The sequence below is a fragment of the Arachis stenosperma genome, chromosome 1 (assembly GCF_014773155.1).
Source record: "Arachis stenosperma cultivar V10309 chromosome 1, arast.V10309.gnm1.PFL2, whole genome shotgun sequence".
NCBI lineage: Eukaryota > Viridiplantae > Streptophyta > Magnoliopsida > Fabales > Fabaceae > Arachis > Arachis stenosperma.
Window position 1 is genome coordinate 9,602,670 of NC_080377.1, and position 27,737 is coordinate 9,630,406.

General features: G+C 35.3%; 5 protein-coding genes across 9 annotated transcripts; 1 reads left to right on the forward strand and 4 right to left on the reverse strand.

The window, feature by feature from the left end:
- Positions 1-138: 138 nt before the first annotated feature.
- On the reverse strand, positions 139-3,044 carry LOC130974597 (RNA-directed DNA methylation 4). Of its 3 annotated transcripts, none has more exons than XM_057899595.1 (3): positions 2,735-3,044; positions 2,559-2,629; positions 139-1,415 (listed from the first exon to the last, which is right to left on the reverse strand). In XM_057899595.1, exon 3 carries the CDS (start codon positions 1,391-1,393, stop codon positions 329-331), a length of 1,065 nt encoding a protein of 354 aa, XP_057755578.1. In that variant the 5' UTR covers positions 1,394-1,415; positions 2,559-2,629; positions 2,735-3,044; the 3' UTR covers positions 139-328. The 3 variants fall into 3 exon arrangements, with proteins under 3 accessions (XP_057755578.1, XP_057755472.1, XP_057755530.1); XM_057899489.1 differs by having other exon boundaries at positions 2,717-3,044; XM_057899547.1 differs by having other exon boundaries at positions 2,707-3,044.
- Positions 3,045-4,414: 1,370 nt separating this feature from the next.
- On the reverse strand, positions 4,415-8,848 carry LOC130960962 (pentatricopeptide repeat-containing protein At1g10910, chloroplastic). 2 transcript variants are annotated; one of them, XM_057886534.1, is made up of 11 exons: positions 8,502-8,848; positions 8,071-8,155; positions 7,921-7,982; positions 7,719-7,803; positions 7,165-7,467; positions 6,878-6,982; positions 6,557-6,656; positions 5,955-6,274; positions 5,448-5,624; positions 5,231-5,359; positions 4,415-4,911 (listed from the first exon to the last, which is right to left on the reverse strand). In XM_057886534.1, the coding sequence occupies exons 1-11, from the start codon at positions 8,774-8,776 to the stop codon at positions 4,696-4,698; spliced, it is 1,857 nt and encodes a 618-aa protein (XP_057742517.1). In that variant the 5' UTR covers positions 8,777-8,848; the 3' UTR covers positions 4,415-4,695. The 2 variants fall into 2 exon arrangements, with proteins under 2 accessions (XP_057742517.1, XP_057742513.1); XM_057886530.1 differs by having other exon boundaries at positions 7,719-7,982.
- A 718-nt stretch (positions 8,849-9,566) lies between these two features.
- Positions 9,567-12,457, reverse strand: LOC130936779 (jasmonate-induced oxygenase 4). Its single transcript, XM_057866932.1, has 3 exons — positions 11,995-12,457; positions 10,844-11,272; positions 9,567-10,018 (listed from the first exon to the last, which is right to left on the reverse strand). The coding sequence occupies exons 1-3, from the start codon at positions 12,403-12,405 to the stop codon at positions 9,770-9,772; spliced, it is 1,089 nt and encodes a 362-aa protein (XP_057722915.1). The 5' UTR covers positions 12,406-12,457; the 3' UTR covers positions 9,567-9,769.
- A 525-nt stretch (positions 12,458-12,982) lies between these two features.
- Positions 12,983-16,201, reverse strand: LOC130974897 (uncharacterized). Its single transcript, XM_057899739.1, has 5 exons — positions 15,653-16,201; positions 15,000-15,539; positions 14,425-14,915; positions 13,305-14,337; positions 12,983-13,252 (listed from the first exon to the last, which is right to left on the reverse strand). The coding sequence occupies exons 1-5, from the start codon at positions 16,199-16,201 to the stop codon at positions 12,983-12,985; spliced, it is 2,883 nt and encodes a 960-aa protein (XP_057755722.1).
- Positions 16,202-19,564: 3,363 nt separating this feature from the next.
- Positions 19,565-27,633, forward strand: LOC130967378 (protein TIC 40, chloroplastic). Of its 2 annotated transcripts, none has more exons than XM_057892206.1 (15): positions 19,565-20,031; positions 20,864-20,978; positions 21,175-21,232; positions 21,338-21,355; positions 23,001-23,307; positions 23,770-23,873; positions 23,969-24,032; positions 24,508-24,580; positions 25,058-25,098; positions 25,363-25,408; positions 26,164-26,258; positions 26,520-26,623; positions 26,702-26,749; positions 27,267-27,308; positions 27,357-27,633. In XM_057892206.1, exons 1-15 carry the CDS (start codon positions 19,812-19,814, stop codon positions 27,381-27,383), a joined length of 1,362 nt encoding a protein of 453 aa, XP_057748189.1. In that variant the 5' UTR covers positions 19,565-19,811; the 3' UTR covers positions 27,384-27,633. The 2 variants fall into 2 exon arrangements, with proteins under 2 accessions (XP_057748189.1, XP_057748197.1); XM_057892214.1 differs by having other exon boundaries at positions 27,380-27,633.
- The last annotated feature ends 104 nt before the right edge of the window (positions 27,634-27,737 follow it).

Here is a 27,737-nt window from a genome sequence, read left to right on the forward strand (position 1 = left end):
TGCAACATGTTTCCCTCCAAACCTGAACCAAACCAATTTGATTATATTCAAATTGGTTCAGTTCAGTATGGTGAGCATTACCTGTTTAATTTTCTGTTTTTAAAAAAGGAATCTGTAATATGAGTAATTGAGACATGACTCACATTTGAAACATCGAACGCAATTTCTTCAAACTAAAAGCAAGTATTTCTTGCTCTGAGTTAAACGGACATTGACATTGAGAACCAAAATTAATTTTGAGTATCCAAACAGAGAGTTTTTCCTCAAAGTTATGTTGGAGTGAATTTCAATGTCTGTTCTGGTTTTCTAACAGAAATTCAAACAAGCTTCATCGGTGAGACCATTTCCAATCTTCATTATCCACATCTTCTGCATCAGAAGTGTTATCACCATCATAATCATCAAATTCCTCATCAAATAGAGGATCAGCACCATCATCTTTGGAAAGGCCCTCATGCTCTAGATCCTCATCTTCATCACTATCCTTCTCATGCTCGCATTCTTCTGATTCGTGCTCAGAGTCTTTAACCTCTTCATCCTCCTCTTCAGAAATCTCTTCTGGATAATCATTCAGCGGATTGTCTTCAGCATTTGAATCATCAGTCTCGTAATCCGAATAATCTGGCCCATCATAATATTCCTCATCATCATTGACTTGGACTAGCGGATAGGAATATGAAGAAGAATCATCAACATTATTTACATCTGTCTCATCCTTCACAGTATAGAAGTCATAGACATAAGCCTCTTGTTTGGATTGAGCAACCATGTCAGCTTCAATCTCTTCAGCAGCATTAGGAATAAACTCTCTCAGTAAAGGGAGGTAGCTAGACAAGAGTCTCTGATCCTCCAACGACAACTCTTCCTGTTGCACCTCTTTAGAGTTTTCTTCACTATCAACACGAACAATGTCATAGAACTGGCATATTTCTTGTAGTGATTTTTCTTGCTCTGCCGTTTTGCCACCCTTCCTGCTCTTCCATATTTGTTCAAAGCGAGCATCTTTTGCTGAAGACTCTTTTTCTTGTTTAGCTTTTTGCAACAACTGCTCTTGCTTATTATCCATTTTGAAGTTCTTCTTCCTCTCCTCAATTTTCGATTTAGATTCAGATGCACCCCTCGAACCAGGATCCATGAAAGATTGCACGACATCAAAGGCTACTTCAGAGCTGCATATTGTTTCCACATGTTGCATGAAAACCTTCTTGTTACGAAATTCTACTTTTTGGGCAGAATCAGAGATTGACAGATTGCTAAAATCCAAAAGAGGGCGCTTCAATGGCCTCTCATTGATTTCCAGCCAGAAAGCATCAACTGGGGATTGAGAGGGTTTCCGTTTGACCCTAACGACGACGGGCTTCAGTGGCGGTGCAACCGAAGAGCTCTCAGCCATGGTAGCTATGTTCCTGCACAGTCTGTTCCAACAAGTTCAGAGAAGAGTGACTTTCCCCAGAAAGCCTAGTATATGAACTAAAACATGACTAGCTCTATATTGAACAAGTTTTGGCACTTAATGAGTAACTTCAGAGGCATAACCCGTGGTGAGAATAAAATTCAGCAGCAATATAATACAATACAAGTAATAACAGCCACCAGTCCACCACCCTTCCCAAACCAAAAAGTTATATTATAGTATTGCTAGAAAAGATCTGCATGCAATAATCAAAGTGAAAACTAAATCTTAAATCCAAATTAAACTTATAGTTCAATTAACGGAAAAAAAGGAAAAAAAGAACATTGTTCAATTCCATCCAAACTAAAGCAAGTTAAATTATTCATAAAAGTTTCAAAGTAATAAATTTCCAGCAAGTAAAGCTGAAGGGTGAAGACATTTTACCAAGTTCCCATAACGCAATTGTATTCTCATAATCCAATTGTATGAGATCAGAAATTTTAAGGTCATATATGCAGAACTACTACTTTATTTAAAGCTAAATATAGTATAGCACATAGCACGCAATGTATTAAGGCTAGCAATCAGTTCAGCAAGAACTGTTTAGCTTCTTTTGAAAGTTGATCTATATAATTGAGTTGGAATATGCTTAACTGCAGGCGCATATTCTAGTTGATGGAGACAAACAACATTTAAGCGGCAAGCTGGAAAACCAGTTACATTTGCTCAAAACCAGAGACTAAACCATATTTCACACTAAGAGAAGAGTAATGCATACCAACATTCTTTGGAGACTATTGAACATGTCACTACCAAAATTTTCTGAATACTACTACACTCCTTGCCTTAAACAATATACAACGAAAATGGGCACAAATCATTCGTTTGCTTTAGCTATATAATGTCTATAGTTGTATCAAGGTTTTGAGTTTATTCTAAAATAAGGGGCAAACCAAAGAGACATTCTATCAAACAGGTTGTGAGCAATTTTGTGAACTCTAAAATCTGATATCCTGAATAACCTAAATCATAGGAGTAAAGCATTTTTGTCAACCCTATTTGAATGAGTGGAATTTAAACACACATGGCACATAGTTGCCATTGTCAACTTTATCTAGCAACTAGCTTTGTTCAGAAAAAAAAAAAGCAAAAAGAAAAATAATACCAGAGTAGTTGTGTTCGACAAGAAGATCCAACTCAAGCTCAATCTCTCTCTAACTCTTCGTATTGACGGACCTGGCAAAAATTAGGAATTAGGGAATTGATACATTGCGTTTCGGTTATTAGGAATTATGGGATTTTGCTTTGATTACGGTTTGGTACTTTGGTGGCAGAACTCACGAGACGGAGAGACCACGGAGCTTGAGACGCGGTGAATTGTGGACGGCGGAACTCCAGGCGCGGTTAATCGAGGACGGCGGAGCAAGAGCTTTAGGCGCTGAGAATTGTGGACGCTGTGAAGGAGAAGAGAAAAGTGACGAGTGATGAGTAATGGGTGATGGAATGGAGAATTGAGGCGCTGTGAACGGTGAATGAGAGAGTGATTCAGGGTTTGGGAGTAGCGGGTGACGGAGGAGGTGGACCCCGGAATGGGGAAAATGCTGATAGGAAACGGTGACGGCGAAGAAGTGGGGGAGGGGGCGGGTTTTGTTTGTTGTTTGGTTACATTTGTAATTTTATAGCCGAATACAAGCATAAATTAGTATTTTAATAAACGATTTTTTTGGGTAGATAATGACTTTTGTAAATAACAGGTTTTAAAATTGGCTCAATAAAATAAAAAAATACTCCACCTTAAATTATCTTTTAAACTCTAATATTAGGATAATCATTTGAATACTTAGTGAATTGAACATTTAACCATTGTTAACTGTGCATGAGTAAACTGAATAAAAAAGAATAATCATCCAATTAAGAATTAACATAACTATCTGCATATCTATTGAATTGAACATCCGACATATGTTACTAGTAACTACTTAATCAAACCAGGCGCATAAGTATTAGACTAATCATTTGCATACTAGCGAACTGAACATCCGACTTATTATTCATTGGTGACTAGATGTGAATAAGAAGAATTATCGTTGATGAATGATGATTGGACATCACAAAATGGTTCATCCAAGTAGGACTCTATTTTCGTGCATGTGACGGTTATGCACGTATAAAAATGTAGCAATGTATGGCGTTGGACGTCTACCACGCACGATGAGACTGCGATGGGCCTGCACGGCCGGCATTAGGTGAACAACATAAAAGAGAATGCACGGAACTGCTGCGACACGAGCTCGCATCAAAATAATTATTTATTCATAAAAAAATACAACTTGACCACTTAAAAAAAAATAATTTCTTTAGATTAAGCACATCAAAATTAAATTTTTATTTATTTATTTATTTTTAGTTGATTTTGGTATAGTATATATAAAAAGTTGCTTTTAATTTTGATCTAGTCAACTTTAAAAATTGTATATTTTAATAATAATAATATAATAAGTTAAATGTTGACATGATATATATTATTTGTTACCATCATTTTTAGCTTGTTTGGAATTTAAAATGCAATTATTTTGTTAAAAAATATATTTATTAAGTTAAATGGTCCTTTTAAACTTTTTAATATACTTGGAAACATATGTGTAAGAAAAGTAAACTCACTACAAAAAGCAAAATACATATTTTTTTAAAATTATAACTTTATCTTCTAATAAAAATTTCTTTATGACATAAAAACTGTTCAAAAATAAAATAAAATCTATTAATATTGCATGCAAGCATATTTTTTTTAAAACAAATAAATTTACATTCAAACATAAAATAACTTTTATTTTTAAAAAGATAATATTTAAAATGAGATCTTTCTAAAAAAATTTGTCCAAACAAACTCTTAACCTCTCAAGTTTGGATTATAAAAATTGAAGAAAGAATGATAAAAGACCTATGTTTGCTTGATGAATTTTTTTTTTTTCCCAAACCAAACCAAATTAATCAATATTCTTAACGATAAACTTTGGATGCCTGATAATTAAAATACAAAAAGCAAGTCGAAGGAGATCCATTTTGCATGGTCCATTCCTCCTACATATGGCATGAATTATAGAGATCCTTTTACATACCTTCATAAAAGGATATCATTATTACTATTTGGTTAAATCACTTTATATACACATTCATAGGTTATTGTACATAGATCCTAAACCCTAAAAGAATTTGAATTGTTACAGTGTATGATGGATGATAGTATCTAGCTTTGGATATCTCATCATAGATCATCATAAATAAATGTAACATGGACCATTCTATTGAGGTTTGTGTGATTTTGACATCAGCTTTTGCTTGGACAAGACCTCAGCAATAAGTTGGCGACCAAATAAGTGTGAATTCTTGAGGATTAGGTTCCTTGTTGATGAATCAAGCACGTAGCCTTGACCTGGCATCCATTGCAGCAAGTGTAGAAGCAAGTCCTTCTTTTCAGGATGACCTAAATATCGCGATATAGCCATCTGAAATAAGTCCTGCACAAGAAAAATATATGACTGGTTTTGAAGTAAAAGTTGAAACAATGAGTTAATACTCAAATTTATCCCTGAAAGATAATCCATTTAAATTGGTTTTCGAGAGATTTTGTAGTCATATTAGTCTTTGAAAGATACACTCGAAAGACAAATCGATAAGTGCTATGTGGCATGATGACATGACAGGTTAATTTCACGTACCACAAAATGATTGGTTGCATCTTAACATCACATGGACGTGGTTGGCCACAAATTAAATCACGGATATAAACCCATAAATAAATTGACATTTCAATGATGATATTTGAATTTGATATACCTGATCAATCTTGTAGCCACTATCTTGGAGGGTCTTCATAACATCATTCATCAAGTTGATGTTACCAGACTTCAGGAATGCACATGCAAATTTTCTGATGGCAGCGCGAGAAATGTAGGTTGCATTATCCTGAAGTGAATAAGTCTTGTCAGACAAAATTGCTATACTACAAGAAAATTTAAGATTTGTGTGTTCCCAAAATCTGGTATAACTATACCTTGACTACCACATAGGCATCTTTCAAAAGATTTCCTGCTAGGAGAATGTGCAGAATCTTCTCATGAGTTGCCTTGCACATCGTTCTCTTGCTATACTTCAACATATTATAAACGGAAAATGCCTCAACATAAGCTTTGATTCGACCAAGGTGATATATTAAAGTAGAACAGAGTTCCTACAAAGAAAAAAAAGGAAGGCGTTATATGGCAGAACCTGTTTCTTTTTTTTAATGTTAAACTTCATCTTCAGAAACTCTTTCCTTCTCCCTGTTATTCATATTCACATTTTGGTAGAATAATAAACTTGTACACATAAATCTATTTGGGCGAGACAGCAGAAACATACAATAGGTCTATGCTACGAAAATGTGAAATTTGGTCGACAAGGATGCAAATATCATAGATGTGAGTTTATATTAGAAAAGATTTTATCGTAAAAATTGAAATGACAGATTTAAACTGACTAAAAGACAAGTTCAATCATACACAGATAACAAAATACATACCTCTGTTGGTTGATAACCTTTACTAATCATGTCTTCCATTGTTCGAAAAGCTAATGGATACATCTTTTCCCTACAGAAATATTTGATTAGTATATTGAAGGTTTTGTAGTCAGGACTGATTGCCATTTTATCCATTTTTCTTAGTGTTTCCATTACGCTTTCCATTTCACCAGCTCTGCAGAAAGCACAGAGCATTGAATTCAATATAACTATGTCGTATTTGTCCGAGGTTGCTTCAAAATCATTTGCCAACTGCTTTGCCTCCCGAAAAAGCTTGGCTCGGCAATATGCTGATATCATGATACTGTGAGCATAGCCATCTACATAACGAAATTAAATCAGTATAAATTGCTAGGATATAGAAGAAATAGTTATTAAAGCTGAAGCTAAACATGAAAAAGGAAAACAGCTCAGCTATGAGTTGTAAAACAATATATGTATCATATGTATTTCCAGAATTTCAAAATATTTCTAGATGTCTTATTGATCTATGTTGCATATGTATCTGTGTACATTTTTTGGTCCCTAAAAACCCATGGCACCAGTTAATCTAATGCTAAATAAATCTTTCTGTTAACGAGAAAGTCCACAAGAAAACTTACCAGATTTGACATTGTTTTTAATCATTTCATCAAAAATTAGTTTAGCTTCTTCAAATTCTCCTGCCTTAGCTAGGCCGTCCATCAATATACAGTATGGCATCTATGTATAAATTTAGATTGATTAGTCAAATAAGTCAAGATAGAAGAAAGAACAAAAATTTAAAAGTATATATAAATTAATCCTGTGAAACAATGATAAATTTTAGTCATCGACAAAGTAATATAATTAATTAATGATAAACTGTATAAAATAATTTAGTAATGTGTCAGAGTCAAATAAAGCAAACAGCTCCCTGTTTTAAGTTCGAAAGTCTTTTTTACCTCATCTTCAGCATAGCCCAAAGATTTTAGTTCAGCTAATGATTCTCTGGACTTCTCAAACAATCCTCCTTTAACATAAACCTTTAGTAAGGTTGTCAAAATGACCTGCATTTCTTTTTTATATTGGCATTAGTCATTCATATTTATTGAATTCTTTATTTTCAGCAGAATATTAAAAAGCAACATATAGAAAACAAATATAAGATTTTGTTTGCAATAAAAATATAAAACAGAAAATAGAAACACCAATGTGGCAAACATACATCTCATCAAGATGCGTAACAAACCTTGTTTGGTACTAACCCTTCAGATTTCATCTGTTTAACCAACATATCAGCTTTTTTGTAGTTTCCACATGCTGAATACGCGTTGAGCAAAGAGCTATAATGATAGACATTTGGAGCTTGACCTTCATTCTTCATCTTGTTAAAATAGTATTCTGCTTCTTCCAATTTACTATTGGAAGCACACACAGCTAGAATTGCCCCGTAAATTACTCCATCCATCTGCAGTTCATTGTGTTGCAATTCCTGAATTAGCTCCAGTGCTTTAGGATATCTGTCATTAACTTTAATGCAACCTGAAAGAAGCTAAGGATGATAACAATACAATTAGATCCAATAAAAGAAGAAAAAGAAGATATATAATGTAAAGTTAGGATTGGTATATGTTCCGACATGAACTCCAAAAGAATAAGAGTCAAGAGTTCTGGAGGAGAATCAATAAGATATTACTAAGGATTGGGGTGTTGATGGTGCTCTCCTTTTGCATAACCTATGAATGATATATAGTTCATTGTTTTCCAAACAATATTTCTCTCATATGATTTATAATCACATACCGTGCTATATGTAACAACATCAGGGACTAGACCATCTTCTTTCATCTGCTGGAACAGTTTCAGAGAAGTATCGAGCTTGCCCTTCCTGACCAGAAAACTAAGAACAGAATTACACACATAGACATTGCTCTTGATTGATACATCTTGAATGCTGCTGTACAGCTGCAACATCTTAGCCACATCGAATTTACTTGCCATGAACCTTATATAATGAGAGTAAGATGATGCATCAAGCTTGTCATTTTCTTGCATCCATGAAAATAGCTGCAAATGCATATAGTAAAATCACACAATCTACGAGTTAATTCCGAAACTAAACAAGTGTATCCAGGGAAATAGGATTTACAAGCACCTGAGATGCGTGTTCGGATATGTTTGCATTGCCGAAATGGTGCAAAATGGCATTTAGGTCCTTAACTGTCAAAATTTCTCCTACCCTGTGGTGAAATAGAAATTTTCGCAGAATGAAAAAAATAGTCATGTACATGAAAAACTCAAATCCCAGTCTAAGCACTGATACTTCAAAATAGTTGTCATAAGCTACTTTCAGGAGTTCTTTTAATGTGGAATTCTATAACAACAATCATGTAAATGCATGTTAGTAAGTATATGCATTTAAATAACAAACTTTTATTATTTTTATTTTATGAAATTATTGTATATTTGTTATCCTAATGCATAGGGCATTTATTCAAGAAGGTAATTCCTAACTAAAACTGTTTAATAACGAACTAACTAACTTTCTAAGGATGACAGGTGACAGTAACTGTATAGAGAGAGAACCTTGCAAGAGCAGAGGGCAAATGAGAAGCTTGCTGAATTTCAAGTTTGGCGGAATTTCTTGCGGAGAAGGAATTGTTGGAATCCTTTCGAATTTTCATTACTCGGATGGAGCTAGAGCTTTTACTATGAGGTGGTGGAGTGGTGGTGGAAGTGGTGGTGGTGGTGGTGGAAGTGGTGGCTCTTGGTGGTTGTGTTAATGGGCGAAACGCTAACCCGGATTGGGAAGGAAAAGGAAGAACCACCGATGATGATAATGAAAATATCTGAATCTCCATAGCTGTTAGCGTAGTAGCATTCAGTTGTGTCTGCCAACTGTTTGAGAAAAATGCCCCAAGAACCGTTGGAATTAGAGGACAGTGTATTTGTTCATTGGGCTTATCAAGTCCTCAATGCTCAACCAAGTCATAAGCATGCTTCGTTGATTTGTTTTGTGTCGGTTTTTTTGGGCTTCCCTTTGTGTGGGCTTGGCCCACTCTGCTCTCTGTTGTAACTTTTTTTTATCAAATAGATTGTACCGTCTCCAATCCTAAGCACTACAAAAACATACTATTTGGTCTAGCCAAGTCTCATATCTGGATATACTTGTTGAAAAAACATGGCTAATATTCACTTTAGTTTTTGTAGTTCTTTTTTTGAAGACTAGTTTTTGTAGTTATATTATATATACTATATAAGATATTTTTAAAAATTTAATTTTGATATATTTTGAGTGGAAAAAACTAAAAACAGCTTTATATAATACTATGTCAATAAAAATAATTATTTTTTATATTGACAGCATAAATGATTATCTAAAAAACGACTACAATTAAATGACATTGTCGTGTATCAAAATTGAACTCATTTTTCAATAGACAAAATATATTTTTTGTTCTTATCGACCTTACACTTCATTCTAAGTAAATTCTTAATGATCATTTCAACAACCATACACTATATGGACTTCTGGGGCAAAAAATTGTGAGGAGAAGCACTTGATCTTGAAAGTCAGTAAAATAACAAGGATAAAGAATCAGTTGAAAAAATCATATAAAAAGGAATGACATGATCAATTTTGAGAGTGGCAAAATTACTCTCCTAAACTTTATTATTCAAATTCACAAATTCGTGTTACTCAATTTCGGTTTGATTCCAATTTCCAACATCCATAAATACAAGTATGTCTATATTAGACTTTTCATGCATAATTTTACTTCTTTTTGTCCAGAAGATACAAAGCTAAAATCAAAGAAAGTTGAGCCACAAGGCTAAGGAGAAAACACAAGAAGCTAAGATTCAAGCAGAAGAGCATCAATGTTTCTTTTTCCTTCAGGGCCTTTGGTATACCATGATTTTACATAGTCTCCATAAACGACACCCCGGTATTTGGCTGGCGATGACTCATCTATCAGTTCAGAAGCTGGGGAGATCCTAACCGTCTTCGCTGGATCATGAAATGTTGCCACTGATAGTCTTGCGCGATCAGGATTTGTAATTGCCCTATGCACGCAGCTCTTGTACTTCCCATTTGTTATGATCTGGAACAGAGAATTTTATATTAGGCAGGTTGCGCCAAATTTATATTTTCTTATTGAAACTAACCAGCAGTTTCCACAGCCTTAATTTCACAAGTGAATGATTTATCAAGAGAACATAGATAAATCACACATATCATAAGAATCCACTATTAAGATGTCACATTGTAGAAGATGGAATATCATACAATGTTATGATTTCAAGAAGAATATAACACATAATCAAAATTGTAAATTGTGAATGAAAAACACATCATCTAAACTCAATATTCATGATAGTTTGTCAACCGTAGTTTTACCAAATGAAAAAGCCACCTTTTTCCACTTCTATAATTTTATTCATACCAAGATTTATGACCCAAAAACATCTTCACCAGAAACCCAAGCAACCTACCTTTAGTTTTGTCAAACAAGTTATTCGTAATAGATTCAACACAAAACAGTTTCCAGATCCCTAACCTCAGTTTAAAATATCTATGTCATAACGCACACATGCTAAGAAGTACATACCCATTTCCTAGAACATGCAAGAAACTAAAGAAGAGAGATATTATTAGATAGGTAGTGTCTACCTGATGATCATCTATTGGACATTCTATTCAATCTTAGAGTCATATTGATGCAATTTTATCATTAGCCACACTATTCTACACAAATTGAATGTTGAATCACATATCTATATATATGAAAGAAAAGGAATGAAGAGCAGCATCCGAATTTTTGCCAAAACAATGAGTTATTATCTTAACAAATTCTAGCACATAGCAAAAGATTTTAGCTAAATAGCACTAAGCTATGAAGTATTCCTATAGAGAGTTGTTTTGTTACCTCAGTTTGGTCACCCAAGATAACAAGAATAGCATCTTCCAAAGGCTCCACAGTGACCCAACTCTCGCTATCACCACCACAATTCTTGAGAGCTTGGAGTCCACTCACTTGGTCTTGGATCAAGAGCGTAATGAAACCCATATCAGAGTGCGATTGCAACCCAAGGGTAAGTTCTGGTTGGGGGCATGGAGGGTAATAGCTTATGGTAATGTTCTGGTACAGCTCACCTGCAGCATCCTCAATACAAGATGGTCTCAACCCAAGGCTCTCTGAAATCAAAGCCATTAACTTTTGCGCCAAATTCTTCATCTCATCCCCGTACTTCGCAACTGTCTCCCTGTAACCGGATGGAAACTCCGGCCACTTATTTGGATTCCGGCGAGAGAGAGGAAATGTGTGGTGGTCAAAGTAGTCCCTCCAATCGAGCACCTGCATTAGGTAGCATTAGATACTTAGATATAAAACCATTCATGTACCTATAAGGTATTATTCAAAATGTTAGCTAGATGGTAGTTAACAATAATTAGTTAACAGTGAACTCAAGGTAGCTAAGCCTACTCAATCCTAATAGATTTTCCAGCTTATGAGACTTTGTACACAAGCTAACATCATTTTGATAATTTCTTCAAATTCTCTTTCTCTACCTTCGGTTTTCACTCTTCATTTGCAAGTTCTGATATCAGCTTGATACATAGTATACTGTTAGAACATAGAATTTAATTTTGATGCAATGTTAAAACAATTTTGACCGTCCATCCAATTATATATAGACATATCAGCGAAATTAACTGCATTGATGTGATTGGAAGACTTTGTAAAACTCAACACATCAAAATCAAGCTCTTAGAACATATTGAGAGTCGATCCTCTTAATTTTTTCCCTCAATTGTTTTGTAAGTGTGATCACTCACAATTCAATATCTTGTCTTGATCCCACTTAAAAGAGTATATGGCGAGAGATCATACTTGATCAAACAATTGATAAGAAAATATTGAGAGAATCCATTCCCTATAGAATCAAGTGATCTAGGGTTTCAATACTTATTATCATATTGTTCCTAAATAAAACGGAAGCTAAATTACACTATTCTCTCAAACATATACACAGGTTTAAAATAAAAAACTAAAAAGCATCAAAATGTGGTTCTAACCTGATCGGCGTCATCGTGGTTGACGAGCATGCGGCTGCCGTAACCCTCCGTCGCGGCGGCGCCGGGGGAGCAGGAGTAACGGAGCTTGTCCGGCATGGAGAGATCGTTGAAGAATGAGAGACCAGCATGGCGGATGTGGTGGAGAAGGGAGGTAGGGACGCCGTGGTTGATGACGTGGAAGGCGCCCCAGTCGCGACAGGCGCGTGCAATGGAATCGCGGGTTGATTGTATGTGGGTCGGGTCGAATCCGAATAAATCGATTATGGGAATGTGTTGTGTTTGGGGCGGGTGAAAGGGGAGAATGGGTCGGGTTTGAGGAGGTTGGATGTATTGGGGTGGGACTTGAGAGAGACCGGATTGTGTGAGGGATTGAACTCTTCTTACTGCTTCTTCGCCCTCTGCTACTTCCATTTTTTCGGATCACATTCACATACGAAAGAAGAAAGAAGAACGAATTGGACGATAAAGGTGGCAAATGGATAAATTCTATTTACCCATAAGTCTTAACATTAATTTTTTTTGGGTGACTAGTCTTAACATTAATTAACACTGCTGCTACTCCCTCTATTTACATTATTTTAGAAAAAATAAATTAGAATATAATTTTTGTTGTTAAAATTTGTTAAATATTTTTAAAATGTTTTTAAATTTTATTTTATTTTAATTTTATTCTAAACTTTTTTAATTTATATCAAATGTACTTTTTTTTTGTGAACAACTAAGAGAAAAAACAAAAGAGCAAAAAAGAAAAAAAATTAAGTTCTTAACAATAAGAGAGGACAAACCACCTCTGGTGGCTGGTGCCAAAGGTGAATCTCATCAGTTCCGCTACCTCCAGATCCCATCTTTGCCAACCGATCTGCCATGACATTAGCTTCTCTCAGGATAAGCTCAAAACGAATATCTCAATCCCTTCTTAACTTCAAGTCAAAGATCAGTTGTATCACTTCTTTTTCAAGATGCTAGAGTGGAACTTGCCAACCAGTCACTAGCTCAAAAGCGCGCAATCTGTCTCACAGACAACAAGCTTGAGACCCGCCTCCCAAGCCCAAGCCAAACCTTTCCATATACTCCACAACTCCATCTTGATGACACTAGATCCAAAGGAATTTCCTGAGCATCCCATTACCCATTGACTGGAGCTATCGCGAATTACCCACCCAAAACCAGCACAATCATCCCCCAAGTTCACACTCCCATCACAATTTAACTTCCAAGCACCAGGTTCCGGCGGAGACCAAGACAGAAGTTTTAATCCCTGAATGCAACACACTCGATTCTGAGTTGTATATTCAAAATCCACCATGCACCTGCGAGCTTTGTATGCAATTGACCCAGTAGATATCCTGCCAAATTGACCATATTATAGCTGCAAATTTGGAACAACCTTCATTGAGGAGGCCATGCTTGAACCAATCATGCACCTCGTAAGAGCCAAAGAAACACACATCAGAAAAACCTAGAGAAACCCAAACTGATCGCACCACTTCACAATCCCGAAAACAATGAAGAATTGTCTCCGGAAGTTGATTGCAACGTGTACATAAAGATGAAGAGGAGAGATGTCGCCGAAAATGCAGATATTGAGTTGGTACAGCATCATGAAGGCAAAGCCACACTAGGAGCCTCAACTTTTCAGGGACCCGCGCCTTCCAAAGCCAAAGCCAGTTGATATTCCTATCCCAAGTCAACTTCTTCTGAATTAAGCATAAATATCCTTGTTTAGCAGAGTAAATAGTGTGCACCCAACTCCAACCCAAATCACGACCAGAAGCCGAAATATGTACTAAACTAAGAATGTCTTCCCTTAAGTCCCTAGGAATAAAAGAGTAAATCCTCTCCAAATGCCAAACTCCATCACGGTAAACATCTTCAATGGTCAAAGCAGCCTCACAGATATCAAGAAATTCAACCCTCGCTCTTACTGGCCCAGAGTGCAACCAAGAGTCAAACCAGAAATTCTTAGAAAGAGCTCCCACTTCCCAAACAAACCCTTCCTTTAATACGGAAGCTGAGTGCACAATAGACTTCCATATATACGATGAAGAACCCATTGCTTTAACTGCAAATAGGTTTCTATTCTGGAGGTATTTCTGAAGCATAATCTTAACCCACAGTTTCTCTTGATTCATCAAAATTTGCCAAACTAGCTTTCCTAATAAAGAAAAATTGACCAACCGCGACTCCCTCAAAGCAAGACCTCCAAACTTTTTTGGAGTCGTCAAAACTCTCCAAGATGCTAAATGAAGACCACGGTGATTATGACTACCACACCAAATGAAACTTCTAGTAAGCTTATCAATGTTAGAGCACACACCTGATGGAAAAAGGCTTACTTGCATCCTATAAATAGGTATAGAAGATAAAACTGATTTAGCAAGGCAAATCCGACCAGCTTTATTAAGGAAGCGACCTTTTCAAGATGCTAGCCTATTAGTAAGCTTATCAACCACATCATTAAAATCAGTTTTAGTAACTCTGCCATGCTTGAGGGGGACACCAAGGTATTTTCCCAGAGAATTAGCAAATCGGATAGAAGAAATACCAGTGAAGAGATCCTTGCGTTGTCTAGAAACATTCATGGAACAGATAACACGAGATTTGTCAAAATTCACCTTCATACCAGATGCTCTGCAAAAGGTGGCCATAGTGTCCAAAACATGAAGCACTTGAGATTTCTTCGCTTTGCAAAAAAGGATAAGGTCGTCTGCAAAAAGGAGATGGGAGATCACAGGACCTCCCCTAGACACGGTTACTAGTTTCCATCTACCAACCTCCACTTTTCTAGCAATGAGGCAACTCAACCTCTCCATACAAATAACAAATAAATAAGGAGACATCGGGTCTCCTTGCCTTAAACCCCTCTTTGGCTGAAAACCATCCAACCGGTTACTATTCCACATTAGAGAAATGGAGGAAGACTTTACACATTTCATAATAAGAGAAACAATAGTACCTGGAAAGCCAAACATTAGGAGAGATTGCTCCAAAAACTCTCAGCTCACCCTGTCATAAGCCTTTTCTAGGTCAATTTTAAAAGCAAGAACACCTTTCTTTGATTTGGTTTTCTTCATAAAATGGAGAACTTCCTGGGCTACAATGATATTGTCTGGGGCACCCCTTCCAGGAATAAACCCTCCCTGTAGAGGGCCAATGATATCTTGTAGAAAAGGTCGTAACCTCTCCACAACCACCTTAGTTATAATCTTGTAGATGACATTACAGAGGCTGATAGGACGAAACTCTTTCATGCGAGATGGGTTATCAACTTTAGGAATCAGCACCACCAAAGTGTCAAACAGAGCACTATCCAGATCAAACCCAGCGAAAGCCTTCTTAACAAGTTCCCATACTTCTGTACCAACCACTTCCCAATATTCCTTGAAGAAAAAAGCCTGAAAACCATCAGCACCTGGGGCCTTAAAAGAGTTCATGCCCATAACCACCTTCCTAACCTCTTCTTTAGAAACATTTCTTGTGAGACTTTCAATAGCTTCATGAGATAAAGAAGGTAATTCCTGGTCCCCCATCACATCAAGTTCTACCTGTTCCACATTACAAAAAAGATCTCTATAAAATCCAATTGCACATTCTTCGAGTTCTTGCGGATCAGTACTCCATCTTCCATCCTCCAAAAACAACCCCTGAACCTTGTTACGCTTCCTCCGCATAATGGTTTGCATATGAAAGAACTTAGTATTCCTATCTCCAAATTGACCCAGTGCTCTCGCGATTTTTGATACCAAAACAACTCCTCTTGCATAAGCAGATTACTATATTCAGCCTGTAACTCCCTTTCTTCCTGTATAAGGGATAAAGCATCAACTCTCTCCATTCTCTGTTGGATACTGGTCACACGCCTCTCTAATTCCCTCTTTCTTTTAAAAATATTCCCAAAGACATCTCGGTTAAAGGCCAAAGCATCATCTCTGACCTGAGAAAGGCAACAAATAGGATTGGGTCTACCCTTGTCCCAAGCACCCCTGACCACCGACGAAAAACTTGGGTGATAAGACCAAGCTACTTGAAAACGAAAAGATTTTACCCCGACTCTTCTATCATTACCTTGACATCGCACCATAATGAGACAGTGGTCAGAATGCATCCTCGCCAAATTCTCCACATAGCTTTCCGGAAAACGAAAACACCAAGCATCAGTAGCCACAGCCCTATCCAGCCTCTTCGAGATGAACCGATTACCCTGCATATGTCTGAACTAAGTGTACAAGGATCCATGAGCTCCCAAATCAATCAAACCACACTCATCTAGGAGAGCTCCAAACCACTATGCCCTTCGAGAAACAAAGTTCCCACCTTTAACCTCAGATGAAAGAAGGATCTCATTAAAATCCCCAATAGCTAATAAAGGACCTGAATAATTTCTGGAAAAATCTGTCAAAACCCTCCAAGCTTCTTCCCTTATGCTAGAAACGGGACTTGCATAAATTGCTGCACAGACCCAAGAGAAACCGCCATTCGAAAACTCAACACACACCACTTGCGAACTCGCTGCCACGACATTGCAAGATACTCCGGGCCATGCAGAGAGCACCCAAATACCTCCACTATGCCCCTGAGCTTCTTCAATATGAATAGGAGTATAACCTAATCTGTTCCAAAAGACAGCCACCTTTTGAAAAGCACAATGAGTCTCTAAAATGATAAAAACGTACGGATGAAAATTCTTTACCAATTATTTCAGATGCACCCGAGCCAGCTTATTTCTAGCTCCTCTCACATTCCAAGCTATAATATTTGCACAATCCATATTAATATTACTTGGAGTGAGACCCACACCTCAGATTATTTGAGGGTAGTGAGTGGGGTCTCCACTGTAACCACATTGCGCACATTCTCAACCGGGGAATTCTGAAGAGAATTAGGCCTTAATCTCTTTAAATTGCTTCTGAATGGCGTTTTAGAAGTCTCCGCACCTTGCGAATAAGCCCCTGCCCGTTCTGAACCAGGTCCTTGCTTGCCACCCGTCACACCTTGAGCAGGGGTAAAACCTGACGAAGCTAATTTAAAGTTCCTCGCTTGTTTTAGCACTTGATTGCCTTTACCTATGTGTAAAGATGATTCAACCCCGTTGATGCCTTTCATAGCAGGTTCTCCTTTAGCAACATAATTAGAAGATTTATCCACATAAACTCTTTTGGACTTATCCTGGTCATGCTTACCCAAAAAGACCTTCTTGCCCTTTGCCTTTCTTTCCACCTTGGTCCACGTTGTATCCCCTGCATGCGCCCCTTCCATTACATGCACTTCCTTATCCTTATTCTTCTCTATCCCAATTGTAGCACTACCGAAAACAAAAGGCTTCTCAATATTAGAAGAAAATGGCACCTGATCCATCTTCTCGTGTTCTTGTTCATTGTCTTCATTCACCCCTGTTTCATCAATGTTCGTCGAAATTGAACTAATCAATTTACAGTCTACACCAACATGCCCATAACAACCACACGTATTGCAGACCAACTCAAGGCTTTCATATTCAACATCCAAAACCCTCCCATCCACCTCAACACTACGAGTAATGGGAACGCCTAAATCAATCTCCACACAAGCCCTCGCATACTTCCCTTTTGCTGCCATCTTAGTTGCTACATCGACTTTTACTGGCTTTCCCACCGCAGCGGCAATCCTCAACATAGCCTTCTCATGGTAGTACCGAATCCCTAAGCCGTAAAAGCGTACCTAAACCATGGTGGATCCAAAAACCTCCTCTTCTGAATAGAACTCAGGTGACCATGGTTTTACAGCAAGATAAAACCCATATATCATCCAAGGACCACCAAGTAATACCCTCTACCGATCTTCGAAAGCATCAAACTTCACCAGAAAATAGCCATTTCCAACATCCAGAACTTGAAACTCACCCTTCAATCTCCACACCATACCCAGCTTATGCACCATCGCCGTGTAACTCATATGCTTACCCAAGACTTTGACGACGATCGCTTCCTTATATGGTACAGATAACGCCGCCAGCCCTTCTTCTGAGAAGATGACCCGAGGAGGATGCAAATCCTCGTGGTTCCCTTTGATCACCTTGGCTAGCCTCTCTCCATCTAAAGCCTCATTCCAAAGTATAGGAGACGGAGACTTCTGTCCAGTCACCATGTCGCGGAAGGAAACCTTTTGAAAGCCATGTTTTTCCTTAGAAACCCTATTACCCTCCTCCTTCTCACCAGATACAAACCCTCGACGCTCTCCCCCTTAGTTCTACCGCCGGCGTTACCGGTTACCTCACTGTGTGTCACCCTCTTCGTGAACCCTCCGCTCACTCCGTCACTCATACCTAAACCCTAGCAGAAAGAGTACGCACTTATTAAGTATGAACTCGTTTGCAAATAGGCATATCAAATGTACTTTTTGACCGTTAAATTTTTTTAAAAAAATTATATTTTATCCAATAAATTATGAAATAGAGTTTAATTTTATCTGTTTAATAAGAATTATTTTAGTAAATATTTTATTATTTAAAAATATTTTATTAAAATTGATTTTAAAATTAATCTTTTAGAAAAACTATAGTACTTACCTGATAAATTAATTTTGTTTACAAATAACAATAATTATCATAATAGACCTAAATAAAATGATAAATTTTGATATTTATTATAAATTTATTTTAAATTTTTTATTTTGATAAACATATAATTTTAAAAGATATTTTTTTAAATAATTTAAAAAATATTCTCAACTTTTAACTACAAATACAAGTACACAAATTTTTCGAGTTACTAAACATAAAATTAATATGTTTATATTTTTAAAAATATTTTAAGAAATTAAGTGAAACTCTAACTAATTATTTAAAATATTTGTTTAACATTAGATGCACTATTATCTAGGAAGGTGTGCAGATAAGGTTAGCTTGGAATTAGTCAAATTCTATGATCCACGTACACTAATATAGATACGGAATACGGTACGAATATGCTAATACGTGAATTTTAAAATTTTATATAACATAAAAATACACATATATATAAAATATAAAGTATTTTTTATATAAATCGTAATAATATTTTTATATTTTGTTAATATTAAAATATAAATTAAATTTTTAATTATTTTTAATATTTTATTTTAATTATATCAAGTATTTAAAATATTTTTTATTTTAATAAATAATAATATATATTATATCTAAATTTATTTGAACACGTCGTGATAATATTTAAGTGTGTTCGGAGAATAATTTTTTTTATTAAAATACGGTTGAATATAACAGACACACATATCGAACGAATATCAATAAATATTGTATTCGAAATGTATCTGATACGCACATACCACACCTCAGCAAGTGTTCATGTTTCATAGGTCAGACTCAAACCTAAGCTCAACCTAATTTTTTTTTAATAAAACTAAACCCTAAATTTATGGGATAATTTCTAATACAGCATATAAAAAATAGTAAAATTAATTAGTGCAGCAGCCAGCAAGGCAGCAACTACCAAGAACAAATTATTTTTAATTTTTAATTTTTTTTAAAGTAAAGTATATTCCATCGACAAGTACCTCAACAATTTTAAATTTTTAATATTTGTAAAGAAGTCCAAGGTTTTTATCCCTAGAAACCCAAAACCCAAAACACTCTCTCACTATTAGCCGCTTTGTTTCTCTTCCCCAATCACTTCTCTGTAGAAATCCCCACATACTGAACTCTCTAAAGTTCGCAACTTTCCCACAGAATCTTCCAAAATTCACCTTTTCCATTTCAATACATCATATTGTTCTCATCTCTCATTAATTTCTGTTTTTCAATTTTTGGATTCCAATTTCACAGCTTGGAATTCAAAGAGAGAATGGAGAACCTTAATTTAGCCCTTGTTTCTTCCCAAAAACCATTGCTTTTGGGGCATTTTGGTGCAAGAGATGCTAAAGCTAGAGACGTTTTCAACAGAAAGCACTTCTCTATTGGGAGCGTTTTCATTGCTCCTCAGAATTCCAGATACCGTGTTTATGCTCTTTCTCACTCTAATGCTACTAGGGCTCAAGCTGAACCAACTCAAAACCAGAAATCTGGTATTTATATTTGTATTGATATTTTAATTTTAATTAACTGTGTTCTTTTTGCTTGATTAGTTGATTATTCTCTTGTATATGTAATTATATTGTTTAGGTTTTGTGATACATATAATGAATGTAATTGGATAAGCTTATGGGATAATAGTATGTTTGAATCAAAATAAGAACTTTATTATTCTTTTATTTGACTTTTTATTAGAATCTTGTCAAAATATATGTACAAATTTATGTATTTATTATTATTATTATTTTTAGATTACCACGTCTATATTTGTTATGATTAGTATTGAAGAATAAGAAATAGGTGATGGGGTATGCTGGAGCCTTATAAAGTTTGTAGACTTAAAGCTGAAGTGGTAGTCATAGTTTACATTGATGCTATTGCTGTGTTGTGAACTGGATTTAATATGATGGCACTTCTGTTAATGGACCGAAACTCAGAAGTGCATAGTGAATGCTAGTGAGGATAGGCCTTTATATTGAGATATGTTGAGATTTCAAGGGTATAATAATTGTTCATAATTCAGAGTCATTTTTTTCCCAGTTAGATATGCTTGGTGGTAGGCACCAATTGTTTTTGGAAATTGGAAGGGGGCGGAATGTGATCTTTTGAGTAACTTATTTTGTGCACAAGGTTGATTGATTTTGATGCAATTCTGTTGTTTATCCAAGTTTGGAGGAAAAGTGCATTGAATATAATTTCCATCTTGGCAATGTGTTTGTCATCTAAATTGATCCCCTTATTGTATCTTGTCATTTGTCAATGACTATTTTCTGTACAAGTTGAATATATATCGATGTTGGTATAAGTATCAAATTTGGTATACAGTGCAGGAGAAGCTGATCCTGAAACGTTTTGCTAGCGTCTCTTCTTCGAGTGGTCAAGAAACAACATCATCAGTTGGATTTAACCCACAAATATCACCACCTCCTTCTTCAACCATGTAATCTTTAACAGATTTCCCTTTCTTGTCTTAATGTTGCATTGATTATTTGTCCGATCTCATAATTCTTTTGCTGGTCTTTATTGGGGAAAATATTTTGTTAAGGTATCAGAGACATTTGGATGAGTTCTTTGGTGTTGTTTTCAATTTACTTGTATCTTGTGCTTAAAGATTGTTATTTATTTATTTGCTATAGAGGGTCTCCTCTCTTCTGGATTAGTGTTGGTGTTGGGCTATCTGCGCTGTTTTCATGGGTGAGAACCATATCCCCAACTGTTTTCTACATAAATAATTAGTCCTTTTATTAATTAATTTATTTTAACATTTTTTTCTGTATGTTTATTAAATTGTCTTTCCAGGGAGTTGGAAGATTAAAGGTGAGTGCCCCTTTATTGCAAGGCATGGGTTTGATCGGGTGCGTTCTTTCAATTCCATTGTGGTAATCGGTGTAAGATATAAAAGAGATTTTACTATATATATGATCTTCTAGGATTAATTTTGATATTTGCTATTATTTCCTTATTTGATTAGGGTTAGGGTTTGAACTATTATATTCAGTTAAATAGGGATAGTTGATCTTCATTTCTATCACAATATATTCAGTTAGAATAATATAGCCATAAATTTTCAATCTTTGTTTTCTGGCTCTCCTATCTTAGTCCAACATTCTCAACAATAGCTTAGATCTTATTCATAGTCACCAAAAAGTAACTTTCGGAATACCTTCCTTATACCAAAAAGGAAACTTCAGATAGATAGAAAAATAATTTCATTAGAAAAGAAGAGAATTTCTAAGACAGGAGGATAAGAGGCCAATATGAAAGCCAAGAAAAGAAAAAAAAAAAAGAAGAAAGAAATGATCTCCTCTTTGGTCTTTGATCGCATTAGGCGTAAGCCTAACATCAAAGATATTAAATGAATACTAGGATTCGTTGCACTCCAAAAGATGATAAATTATGATACTCTAGTCACTCATATATTGGGAATCATGGATGTGTCTGATCCTTTGTGAAGTAGCATTACCTGAGCCTTCTCGTGGTACTTTTACCTGGTTCCTTCTTCAAGATATGATTGCAGGCTGCTTGCAAAACTAATCTAAATAGGTATTTGCACCTTTACTACTAAGAAATGATTATCGAAGTTTGGGTGAATAATTTGATAAATCCATTTGATGTGTTATTTATGTGTGCTTCATGGTTAACTAATTGTTTAAAATCCTACCTAACGATTTTCATTGCTACGGTTCACCTTCTCTAGATTACTCTTTATGATGCAATTCTCGTGAAAATATAGTGCAGTTGAAAGGCTAAAAAGATAGATCTAGGGAGATTATCCATGCACATTTTGTATTCACTTCTAAAAGTATTGACCCCAAAACATGATGTATCAAATTTTAAGAGCAAGATAAAATGAAGATCATCTCTCCTCCAACTGTAGAAGGAACACAATGCTAGTTTAGATGAGCAACATTCTTTCTTCTTGAATTTTAGAGATTGAGATATTTGCATATGCTTAAATTGTACAGTATATACCAGTTTTAATCAACGGTATGCCTATTTTTAATATTTGTGTTGTTTGTCATTCATTCTTTTTTATTGAATCCCATATGGTATACAATATTTTGTGTGCGTGTGTTTTGTTTATAATGTCAGCTTTTATTTGTTATATTTTTGTGGTGGTTACTCCTTGCGTACATGAATAAGTGTCTTTGAAAGAATGTTGTACAAGAATCGAGAAACCATTAAATTAGCTCAATTGTAGAAAATACATTTATACCGACTGCATTACTCTTTCTTTTCATAAGATTACAATTGCTATATTTAATTGGGGTAGTAAATATAAGGGTGAAACTGAAAAAAGTAAAATTAGTTAATGCTTCGTAGACATGCAAAATGACAAATAATGACTTTTTCATGGAAAGAGGAAGTATATTACAAGCTGACTAAGCCGATGTTTCATGGGTTTAGACTGGGGTTTTTTGTCATAACTTTTGCTCGCGACATTGACATTTCAATCCTCCAGAAATATGCAATGCAACAAGCTTTCAAGACCATGATGGGCAGCATGGGCCAGACAAATTCACAAAACAACCAATTTAGCAGTTCTGCATTTTCTGCTGGATCTCCTTTTCCTTTTCCAGTGCCTTCAGCACCTGCATCAGGACCTACTTCATCTGCCGGTTCTGAAGGTACTCAATCTAGGTCACCTTCCACACAAAGTTCATCTCGGTCTTCTGTTACAGTAGATGTATCTGCAACAAAAGTAGAAGCACCTGCTACCACCAATGTCAAAGATGAAGAGGAAGTAAAAAATGAACCCAAAAAAATGGGTAAGATACAACATCTTAGCTCTCCAATTTCCTTATTGTTGATTGAGACATGCTGCTTGTGAAATTTATTGAGATATGCAATAGCAAATGACTAATATGAACTACAAAGTGCACGCAACAAATAATATAATATAGAACTTTGTTCAATGTTAAGAACTAGAAAGTGAAAAGGAAAAAAGAGAAGAGGAAATTAGAAATAGAAGGCCATCCTTATCATTTTGAAATTCTTTCTATATAAACAAATTTACTTTTAAGTTACTTCACATTTATTTTTCAATATAAAATTATTCATATAGATATAGGTGTTTTGAAATCTCAGGGTACATTTTACATAGTTAATGTGAAAACTTGAAGACTATCTTTATAAGTAGAGAGATGATCTTCGATGTTCATAGTTTCTATATTTGCATAAAAATTTGACACTTTTCATGCTGGAATTTCCTAATAAGTTTTACATTACAGCTTTTGTAGATGTTTCTCCTGAGGAAACTGTTCAGAAGAGCCCATTTGAAACCTATAATGATGATGAATCAAGTTCATCCACGGAAGCCCGGGTTCCAGATGAGGTGAGTAATTTAAGATGCAAGCTTTGCTAAAAGAGCTTAATGGTTTGTATTTATTCTTAATACGTAATATGTAAAATTATGAACATTTGATGAAGGTTTCTCAAAATGGAGCTCCCTCTAACCAAGGTTTTGGTGATTCACCTGGTTCTCAATCTACACGTACGTAAGATTCAGTTCAAATTGAAACTATTACAATTATGTTTTATTGCTTTCAACACTTTGTAACGTAATACATGTAATCAAGCCTCAATTTCAAGGAAATGTTTAGAGGAGTCCTGTCAAATCAAAATTTGTTCTTGGTGTTGTAGTGATTGCACATACTCATTGATCCTGCTTTCTTTTGTTGTTTTAATGATGGCCAAGGGTAATTCACTTGTCTTTGTACTTTGCACTTTGCTAATGAAGCCTTTCTTCTCAAATATTATTTAACTTTTGACACAATTATATATTCAATGCTTTGATTGAAACAATGTCATAGATTAAATATGCATAGTTCATGTTCCAATAACCATTGTTTCCTAATCATGTTTTTTCAGGTTTGTTTGAATGTTATTTAACCTTGTTTGTTATTTCTAAATATTTGTTGTGTCTTAATTGCTGAGGTCTAAATATGCACTTGTTTTTCTTTGGATAGGAAAATCAGTCTTATCAGTGGAAGCCTTGGAGAAAATGATGGAAGACCCAACCGTCCAGAAGATGGTTTATCCGTAATATTAGTTCCTTTCATCTAGATGGTTGTCTTTTGCATTTCTATTAAAAAATTTATTTTGGCTGCGATGGTTTGAATATGGACAAGTTCAAGCAGATCCTTATTCTATATTAATTTGAAAAGTAACTAAATGATCAAAGTGGTTAATATCTCAGTTTTTTCGTATTTGCTCAGTGTTTGAGGGGAAGCCTCTGCCTTTGCAATCTTTTCTTATCCTTTTTTCTTATAAACTTCCCTTTATCCTCAAAATAAAGTGTTAAAAGGTTAGCTGCGTTGTTTTTGAGTTGTGACTGTTCTTTAGAGCTAGCTCATTTCTCCATGCCTTATGCTGAACCTAGATGAGTAGATATGTCTTTTTGCATTGTTAATTGCTTGATGAAAAGTTACAGATATCATTTGTTTGCTTTTGTATATTGTTTGAAATCTTCTACCCCTTACCCAGAAGTTTTAATTTTACTTTTTGGTACTGTTGCAGTTATTTGCCCGAGGAGATGAGGAACCCTACTACCTTCAAATGTAATTCTCTATGCTTGACAAGTTTTTTGTCTTTTGGATTCTGTGCAGTGCTAATAAATCATTTGAAACCACAATGCTGACTGTTGACAATATGTTTTTCATTGGAGGTCCTTTTCCTTTTGTATATATTGGTTTAAAATAGTCTTTGGACCAAAAATCACGTTTTCCTTGTTAAATAGAGTAATAGACTTACTAATTCTTATATAACATCTTAATATGATTGGCCAATGGGTTCTAATTGCTGTATTGTTGCGCTTTTGACAGGGATGTTGCAGAATCCACAGTACCGTCAACAACTCGAAGAAATGCTGTTAGTTCTTGATACCCTTTCTGCAGTGTGTTTTGTTCCACCAATGTTCCCATTACCTAGATCACCTTGTCTTCGTTTGGTGAATTTGATCAACTAACTGAAATCAATGCTCTTTTTTTTTTAACCTTTACAAATTAGAAAATAGAAAGCTCCTATTTTGGGTTTTGAAAAATGGTTATCCTGAAGGAAATGATTATCTTCCTTCCGCTTTTGTACAAGAGCCATCAATCTAACATATGGCTAAAGAAAGTAGACTTTCGGATAGAGATAGGGAAAAAAAGGGTTTTGTGGTTTGTTGATTCATCAAATAAATGCAATAATTGGTAAGAATAAAAAAAATACAATAAGTACAGTAATTTATTGTATAATATGTACAAAGGGCAGTTGCTTCTTAATCGTAAAATAGTAGCACAAATGGGTATCTTAAAGGGGAATTGCCTTCTTATGATTGTCAACGAAATCATAATATGAAATAAGAATTCCCTGGACAATGAACTCCAGGAAGGCAGTAGAGTAGCTTGTTCTCTTAAGTTTCATCATTTTCCTTGTTATTATTTATAGATTGATCTATATTTTAGATTCTCTATTGCTGGGATCATATGGTGCTATTACCTTTGTGAGTTTAATCTTGTGTGCACAGCTACAATTAGATAAATCTATGCATATTTTCTTGGTGTAATAGTTTACAATCGTCTTTGGGGTGATCTGTAAATTTTCATTTACGCTTCCTATTTCTTCTTCATGTGTAACTTCAGAAACGACATGGGTGGAGGCACTGAATGGGATGGTCGAATGATGGACACCTTGAAAAAATTTGACATTAACAGTCCTGAAGTTAAGCAACAATTTGGTAAGCAATTGATTGCTTTTTAATGTAGTTCCACTCCCCCCCCCCCCCCCCCCCCCCCTCTTTTTATCTAATATTGTTGTTTTTTTTTTGTCTTGAAAATATTATTAATTAGTTGAACATCATGATTGTCTTGAATATTGACCCAAAAAATTGTTCATATGTTGGTTCAATTCGTAGACAATATTTTTCTTTTAAGATTTGGTAATGCTCAAGTATGAATCTTACTGAGTAGTTTACAATTTTTTCTTTCCATTTCATCAGATCAAATTGGACTTAGCCCAGAAGAAGTCATTTCAAGGATTATGGGCGATCCTGAAGTTGCGAGGGCATTTCAAAATCCGAGAGTTCAAGCAGCAATTATGGATGTATGTTCTTTTATTTTAAGTACATTATCGTTAAAATCTGCATATCAAAACTTTGAATGCATTTTGTTGTGCTTGCAGTGTTCAGAGAATCCAATGAATATCACTAAATATCAAAATGATAAGGAGGTATGCTGATACTTTTCTAATACTTTTTCTTTTTTGGAGGAAGAAGGGGGGGGGGGGGGGGGGGAGAGAGAGAGAGAGAGAGAGAGAGAAAAAGAAAAGCGAAAAAGTGATTATATGATATAGTTTCTTTTCCCCCTCAAAACTCTTTCCAGAAGTTACTTTCTTCAACTTACTAAAAAAAAGAGTAAACCTTCAATCTTGTCCTAGAGGAAAAAAATACAAGGACAAAACCATTCCTTAAGATTTAAAAATGACAAATTTGTATATTGCCATTCAGAAAGGGTGATAGATTAATCCTTCCACACAAAATCATACATGTACGGGATGATGAATCTGTCCGATCTTTTGAATGCTAAGGGACAAATTTGCTTTGTAAGGAAATGACAAAGGATGAATTTTTCACTTTCAAATCTTAAAATCAGGACTAGATTGCGAGCAGAAAATTTGTTTTTTCTAAACTTTTGCTAAAAGGTTATGAAAAGTTCTGGTTCATATTTATTTCCTCTTGACTTTACAGGTTATGGACGTGTTCAATAAAATATCAGAGATGTTCCCCGGAGTAAGTCCACCTTGATTTCATTTGTGCATTGTTGTTTTGCTGGTCAAGTTTTTCCATTCATGCCTTCTCAGATGAGCAATGAGATAAGCTCTGTCTAACCACAAGGAACTTTACAAACACTCATTTTCTCATGGATCGATCCATACTGCATGCAACAAGCTCACTGGTTTTCAGCTTCATGGTGACCATACACACAATAACTGGCTGGCCTGGGTCTAATCGTTTCCCATAGTTGGAATTTTCTCTCTTTCTTTTTTGCTGAAATAGTTGAGATTGTATATTTAATTTTTTTTTTTGAGGCATTGCATTTACAGTGTGGTTTTTATGTACTTGGAATAATGTTCTTAGATAGGCCTACCTAACATGAACTTGAGCTATCAGAATTCAGGTTAAATCTTTCATGAGCATAAGCTGTCGTGTCATTGAACT